The 8,094-nt window shown below is 36.9% G+C and overlaps 1 protein-coding gene across 1 annotated transcript; it reads left to right on the top strand.

The window, feature by feature from the left end:
- Window positions 1-4,334: 4,334 nt before the first annotated feature.
- LOC147866017 (two-component response regulator ORR3-like) lies at window positions 4,335-6,794 on the top strand. Its single transcript, XM_087316377.1, has 5 exons — window positions 4,335-4,847; window positions 5,442-5,509; window positions 5,664-5,744; window positions 5,897-5,967; window positions 6,086-6,794. Exons 1-5 carry the CDS (start codon window positions 4,565-4,567, stop codon window positions 6,273-6,275), a joined length of 693 nt encoding a protein of 230 aa, XP_087172503.1. The 5' UTR covers window positions 4,335-4,564; the 3' UTR covers window positions 6,276-6,794.
- The last annotated feature ends 1,300 nt before the right edge of the window (window positions 6,795-8,094 follow it).

Genomic DNA, 8,094 nt, shown 5'->3' with positions numbered 1-8,094 from the left:
TCATGTGAGGCTTTAGCTAATATGGCATACTCTCCTAGACTAAGTGTCTATGTATAATGTTTGTTGGTGATATCACGTGCATTGTGGATAATTCACAAAAAACACACAAACGCTACAATAAAACACCTAAGATGTTCAAGCACATAGGCCATAATAACATGTTAGAAGATTTGGTGCAATTCATTGACATTGATCCATGTCCATATCTAAGTTGGATTCACGTGACATTAGAGGGAAAAAGGCGCAAGTTTTCAACGAAGTCTTTTCTGACTCTTCTCCCACCTAATAATTGAAAATAAAGAAAGTGCAATGTTATCTTCTTGCTGATTAATTTTTCACACGCACCTCCAACAAGCAATGACATACTATCTATCGATCTATATATATATATCTTTCTCGTGTATCATATGATATATCTCCCTGATCTACAAAAGTAATCAATGAAAACAAAAAGTGATGCTCCACCTCATAGGGTTGTTTTGATATTCCCTCATAGGCATAAAAGGGTGGGTTAGAAATAAAGGTCGCCTTTGTTTGCCTCATTTGAGTGTAATTCTCGAAATGTGAGTCTTTTTTGAATCAGCAATCATATCAACACCGATATAGTGTGAATCTAGCATTATTTTGATGAGCTTCAAATCATCCAAAGCTTGGATCTTTCTTGTGTTTCAAGCACATGAGCATTAATTGTGAGGGATGGATATACCTGTTTATGAATAGCTCAATTCAAACTAAAAGAAAACGGCGGTTGCTTTAATTTATTTGAAGGTATATGCAAAGGGTATGTGGAACAAATACTCATTGCAACAAACCAATGGTATTTATTAGAATTTGATAACAATTTTTGCTGCTTGTCACTTTCATAAATTTTATCAGACTTAACACAAAATGAGATTGGAAACTAGGGCAAAAAAGTAACGATCTCTTGAAATGAGAGTTTCTGGAATTAAAAAAATTTGTAAAGAGCCGTTAAAGTGTTTACGACGTTCACTTATAGATTTTTTTTTATTAGAGGAGGTCGGGGATGGGAGGTCATTGATGTAGTGTCTTCTAGTCAACACATCATGAACTTGTTAATAGCTTCCCCTTTGTTGAAGGGATTCAAGAATCAATAGAAACAAAACAAACATATGCTCTTTGTATCATATGTAACGTTAAGAGTTATCTTATTTAATGTCTCCATTCCATGTAGTTGGAAAGAGACTAATAATTGCATGACATAATGCTTATCGCTATAAACAAACAAAAAAAGTGTGTGCATAATTGGACATATTCACACTTAATTTTAATATGTTCGCTAGATTTAGACAATCTACAAAAGTTTCATTGTTTCTCGAACAACAAAGCATTGATTAACTAAATGATTCAAAACATATCTTCTTAAGGTACCTAGGGTTGGATGTTTGTATTTAATTCACGACTTTCTCTGTTCTTTAGGACCCGCGCGATTGCGTACTCAATGGAAATAAAAAGCATACCAAACGATGAAAATGCCCCGAAACTTTCATTATTCCCGTTTTGTCTAACAATCTTATCTTAATGTCAACATGTTTATACGACAAAACCTTTTAGTGTGCGAGGAGCTTATCCTTGCCAACAGTCACATGGCGGTTTAAAGTTGATTGAGGTGAGTTGGATTCCTTTATAGAGATTTGCGAAATAGGAAAAAGGAAGTTGTGAGACTTAGGAGAGATTGACAAATCTTTTTGATACCATCCAATTTTTTGAGAAGCAAACCTTTGCATTAATTAAATATCTCAAGGTTATACGTTCATTAGTATCACATCTACGTGATAATCCTCGAGAGTAGTGTGACATACACACACATACATATATATATATATAATACATTCCATTATTAGAACCACAAACTTTCACAAGGAGAGTAACATGTTATTTGTAAAAGTAAAAATAAAGAACACATAGCCATGCATTGTGCGTGACTAACAACTAGACATTGTTGTTAGAGAAGAAAAAGACTACACCACCACCACCACCACCACTACTACTGTTGCCACGAAAATTTAATGACAAACATTGAATGACTTTTACGATAAAGGAAAGATAGAATGTACTACCAAGAAACACTTGAAAGCATTAACTACATTTTATGTTGAAAGCTCAATCGTGTACACAAATATGTAAGCAAACTCAACACTATCTTGTTTTGTAAAAGAGAGCAACCTACTTGAGAGAGAAACTACATAAGCGAGTAGTAGAATTGGTGGCCTTGCAATTTCGAAAATTGAAAGTGTACATGAAATCATTTTATTGTGAGGTGCGAGGGTGCATTGATAAGCTTGGGAAAAACCGAATATAATTCATTGTCATGTGTAGTTGAAAAGTTGGTAGGCCACAAAGAAAGGATGTATATGCACACAACATAGTATAGACTCTCTCTCTCTCTCTCTCTCACACACACACACACACACACACACACGACCATATGAGGCTATATCCACGATTCACCTAGTTTATAAAAATTTGGTCATTTGTGATGTACTGTGTAAGTTAGACTTTTGTACCATCAATGTGGTGGTTGACAATGCGTCCTCCAAGTACCCTAGAATATGCATAACCATTCCTTGCATGCTGTTAGGCTCAAATGTATAAATCTTGCGGCATTTTTTCCGTTAGGTTTCATTATATAAGCTCAATGTCATGAGGCCCATGAGCAAGGTGTAACATATCAGATGTCTCTTATTTCATAAATCAATCTCTCTCACACTCGCAGACAACAGAACATACACAAATTGTACTTACAATTGCAACATTTCATAGTAAAATCTTGAACATCATTCATTAATCAACTCCGAAGAAACTACACGATCCTAAGGACAATATATCTTTGTCTTTCTCTCTCTGCCAATTGCTCTTGTTATCCTATGTGCAAAATGCAAAGTTTTCATGATGTTGTCGAAAAAGGATGGTTACAAAATGTAAATGGGAGGTATGTGTTAGAACATTGTAATGTTAGGAACACAGTTGGATGGAACATTGTAGAGCGTCAACAATGTCATGAAAACAGGTGGTTACAAAATATAAATGAGAAGTAAGTGCTTGAACCATCTAAGGTGGCAAACGAACCAAGGTAGTAAGCATCAAATGTTCACGATGTTTTCGAACGGATGGCAAGACAATGTATAAATGGGAGAAGTTCCATAAACTGTTTGGAAATCAGGTAAACGAACGGGCGAACACACATTGGAAGGGAAGTGTAAGCACCCGGCTGGAGTGTTGAGGGACTTATGTCATCTTGGTCGAATGATAATGCGGGCGGTTGAGGGCCCGAATTTGGGCGAGCCTAAAGTTGAGGGTGGTGATAGGTGTCAGGTCAGGGTGTGAATGAAGAGGTTTTAGTTGTGAATAACACACAGACACACACAAGGAGAAAGAAAGAGGAGACCACAAGAAACTTGTCTAAAAACAACCAATACCTCCACCACCACCCCATAGGAAATCTAACCATCCATCTAGAATGCGAGATTTCCTCTATTTATTTTAACTATGTCTAATTAATTAAATAGTTAAATTCAGAATTTTAGTTCAAAATTGAGACTGAGAGTGTGTTTGTGAGAGAGAGATAGAGGAGAAAAATAAAAACCCAACAAATTTAGCCGTTAAATAATAGATAGAAAGAGGAGCAAATTTTAGATTCTTCGCATATATATTATCCACAAAAAGTGTGTGATTTTTTTATGGCATATGCATGATGCAATTAATAAAAAGGAATTAAAAAAAAACAAAATTAAGTAAATAAAGCAACAAAATTCGTTATTGTTTACTTGTTTGTTTTTAATTCTGGCGTTAAAATTCAAAATAAAATAAATATAGGGAAAAAAAATATAAACGCTGTTTTTTGGCGGCGAGTGCAAAGGAAAAATAAATAAAATAAAAAGGAGAAAAGAAGAAGAAGAAGAAGAAGAAGAATAATTGGAACACAGAGAAACATATTCGGAATAAATAAATAAGTAAAATAGAATTTGGCAGATAAATACAAATGCAAATGGACAAATTCGAAATAAATAAATAAATAAAAGCAAAACAAATTCGAAATAAATGTTTTTTTCTTAAATAATAGAAATTAAAAATAAAAGGAAGAGGAAAAACAAAAACAAAAATTTAAGGAAGAAGAAAAGCGGAAGGCAAAAAAGATTTTGTGGGACCTACAAGAAAGATCTGGTGACCGGGAATCAGAGCCGCGAGACCGGCTACAGCCGGTCGAGAAAGGGCCAGAGTCTCTCTCTCTCTCTCTCTCTCTCTCTCTCTCTCTCTCTCTCTCTCTTCATATGAGTCTCTCTCTGTTCATATGAGCGGCTCAGAAAATCAAAACTGTGTATATATATGTGAATAAATCCGCCATAGCGTTTTACCTCTTCATCGCCATAGCCTTCATCTTCATCTTCATCTTCTTCTGCTTCATCTTCTTCTTCATCTGTGGATGCCATATTCAGGCAGAAGAATTTGCATACCCTTCCCCCTTCCCCCTCTTCTCTGTTAATCGTCGTCTTCTACCTATCTCTACCTATCTATTCATTCATCAATCCAATCCACCCGTCTAGCTATGGCGTCTTCAAGGTACATTCATGAGTATAATAGTAATAGCAGCAGTAGCGGTGGTGGTAGTAGCAGCAACAGCAACAGCATCAGTAGCAGTAATTGCCATAGCCATAGCCATTGCATCGGGTCAAGCTCTAGCCATCGCATTGGATCAATTCCTCTGGGTTGTGAGGAAGACGCTGGAGAAAGAAGGTCAGCGCTAGAGGCTGTCCATGTGCTTGCCGTAGATGATAGCTTCGTGGATAGGAAAGTCATCGAAAAGCTCCTCAAGCACTCCTCCTACAGAGGTAAAAAATAACAGATTAAACAGAAAAACTCCATTTCTCTGTTGTCTTCCATTTTCTCAAATCATTTAAGAAGTAGTTTCATTCATCAAAGAAGAAGATGAAAAAGAATAGGATGAGAAAAGTGGAAGATTTGGTATTTCCTTTGTAGGCCTAGCTTCATTGGACCTGCCTTGCTTTCCTATCAAAGAACCCTTATGCCTGTCTGAGCATGACCTTAGGTTAAGAGAGAAGCTCAATTAAGGTTACAAGGTGCAGAGGAAATCCTAATTGTGGGGATTTCGGGATACTGTTTCTCCATTTATCCTCCCCATCTCCATCCAATTGGAACCTCCCTGTCTCCCATGGACTTTCAAATTCATTCATCCATTATATTCTAACTCGTCCCTGTCTCAATACCCTGCAATTGTCTCAAATCTGCACATGAATCTACACCTGTATGCTCATACACATTGGCACATTAAAACCATGCTTGCACATATGCATACATGTACACCCTTATTTTCATTCTCATACATCTTAAGTCATGTACACTGTTGATTTTTATATGACCTGTCACCTGATTAACTGCTGATGCCATGGACTTTGAACTTACAGTGACTACTGTCGACAGTGGGCGTAGAGCCTTGGAAATATTAGGGCTCGCTGGAGAGGATTCCTTGCATGTATGTCCATTTCCTTCTGGGTTCTTCCTCTTTTTAGTTTGTATGCATCTGTTCTAGTGACCACATGCTGTGTTTAAAAAAGGTTTTGTTGTTTTCCTTTGGTTCTAAAAGATCCAATTTTTATTGTTTTTTTAATACTTGCTCTCATCATCAGGAGGAGGACGAGATTAATCTGATAATCACTGATTATTGCATGCCTGGAATGTCAGGATATGATCTTCTCAAGGCAATCAAAGTAAGATATTATGAGCTTTTGTTTTACTGGTTCTAAGCATGTTATGAAATGTGACTATAGTTTAAATGCTTGTATGAATGCATGTGTGCATACATACATACATACATACATACATACAGATTCTAAACCCTAAACTTTGGCCGAATCTTTAGGAGTCTTCGGCATTGAAGGAGATACCTGTCGTTGTCATGTCTTCTGAAAATGTGCCACACCGCATCAACAGGTGAGAGCAGGAATTGCATCCCACTCCTTACAGAAGGAACTTAAACTTTTATATGATTATGCATATCATGAAGTAAAGTATTTACTTGATTCCCCCCCATCCTATGTGTGATGTATAGATGTCTAGCTGAAGGTGCTGAGGAGTTCCTTCTCAAACCTGTGAAACTTGCCGATGTGAAACGTCTTCGTGGTCATGTCCGACACCAGCAACAATCAACTAGTGATTGTGCGGATAATGAACCAATTGTGCATCTCCCAAACCCTGATGCCAGGCGCGGGTCTCGCATCACCAGGGCATTCTTCTCTTGAAAGTCTCAAAAAATAAAGAGAGGTTGGAGTATGTGTGGAATCTTTAGCCAGATTCCCTTTTGCTTCTCTGCCATTCCAGAGGCCACCTCCCGAAAGCACATCAAGATGCAACAATTCATGCTTTTGGCTGCTAGTCTTCTTATAAGAGAAATTGTGAGGAATCATCAAAGGATAAGAACTTAACAGATTGAGGAACCATGTTGGGGATGTGGGTTACAATACTTCTTATTGAAAGCAGGGGCATATCTTAAAGATTAAACAGAAGTTTGCCCTTGGTCATACAGAGGTCGGTCCATATGATTGAGTGTATATGGTGTCTCACTGTTTGAAGTATTGTAAGACGAAAGAAAGATTGGTAATAATTGTTGGAAGGGGGGGGGCATGGTATGATTGCCAGAATTTACCATCTTTTGTGATTGATTCAGTTAATTCAAGAGTAAAAAGATTGTTGCTATCAAAAATTTGTTTTATGCAATCCTGTAAGAAATTAGCAATTGTCTTTTTTATATTAATTCTCTCATCTTGTAATGTAATTGAGGTTATTTACACACACTCGTGTTATTTAATTTGGATTGGTAAGTAGTAGAATCAGCATTGAAATTGTCACATGTAACATAAATACAATACAGAATTGTGTTACCCCTTCAGCTTGCTACTAAGGCAGGGCATATTTATGAAAGAGCAAACTATATGTTATGTTTGTATCAGTTCACTCAAAATGACATGGGAGTACATTTCTATTTTGCTCTTCCATCTATAGGTTCATTGGCTTAACGATACTAAGGATTCTTTGCTTTGTACATTCAACTGTGACATTAGTATCTCTCCCATCTATAGGTTCATTGGCTTAACGATACTAAGGATTCTTTGCTTTGTTCATTCAACTATGACATTAGTATCTCTCTATGCAATCCCTATGTTCATGTAATTGAATAGAGATTCTCTCCAACATTAGTATGTCTCTCTATGCAATCCCTGTGTTCATGTAATTCAATAGAGGTTCTCTCCAACATTACGTCTCTCTGTGCAATACAACAGAGGTTCTACATGCATAAGCAATGACATGGGGAGAAACAGAGGGATCATTTTTAACCTTGTTACACATTGATAGCTCTATGAATGTTTATAGAGCTACTGTACATGTTTACATCCATAGCCTTAATTCTTCGTACAAAGCTCAACACACTATTGACTTTCCTTTAGTAAAGTTTGACTTTGTTTACCCAAAACCAAAGACCAATCATTTGTGGCCTAAAAGGGGAGCATTAATACACATCATTCATGTCAAAAATGGTCTCCAACAATATATGCAAAGGGATATCAAATTTCTAATAGCCATTTGGATGGCAGAGTTTGGTTTGTCAAGGTTGGTGATTATTCCGAACCTTATGGCTTTTGCTTGTTTATTGAGAGGAAATCTACTGAAGCCCAATCAATTCAAAACTCACAGGAAATGTCTCTTTAGTCTTGAGGTATTTGAATCACGGCCATTGTTGAGGGAGAGGATAGAATAGAGGTAGACGGTTGGTTCTCAGGATGTGAGGAAACCTCTTTTGAAACAATAATTTGATGTGTGCAAGCAATGAGGATGGCACCATGGAGGTTATTTGGACGAGAATTTGTCAATATGGGAACAGTCGACAAAGTCACTACAGAAACAAGCTATCCCTGGCTATGCCAAACCATGGATAGATTGTACTGGCGGTTATTAGGGTCAGTGACATTGAATGGGGGTGCATTTTGAAGATTTGATTGACCAATTTAGGTCTTCATTGTTGATGGTGAAGTTGACTAGCAATAAGGTTTTGCAAAGAAGTTT

Source organism: Azolla caroliniana, unplaced genomic scaffold (genome assembly GCF_043228905.1).
Source record: "Azolla caroliniana isolate FFs.n. ecotype wild unplaced genomic scaffold, voAzoCaro1.0.p SCAF_3, whole genome shotgun sequence".
Lineage (NCBI taxonomy): Eukaryota > Viridiplantae > Streptophyta > Polypodiopsida > Salviniales > Salviniaceae > Azolla > Azolla caroliniana.
Note: the sequence above shows the minus strand (reverse complement) of the source record. Positions and strands in the feature narration are given on the sequence as shown.

Excerpts from the sequence above, each read along its gene's own strand:
- LOC147866017 (XM_087316377.1), top strand. The coding sequence starts at position 4,565 with ATGGCGTCTTCAAGGTACATTCATGAGTATAATAGTAATAGCAGCAGT. Across the intron at positions 5,745-5,896 it reads ATCTTCTCAAGGCAATCAAA|GAGTCTTCGGCATTGAAGGA; the intron begins GTAAGATATTAT and ends CCGAATCTTTAG. Across the intron at positions 5,968-6,085 it reads GTGCCACACCGCATCAACAG|ATGTCTAGCTGAAGGTGCTG; the intron begins GTGAGAGCAGGA and ends TGTGATGTATAG.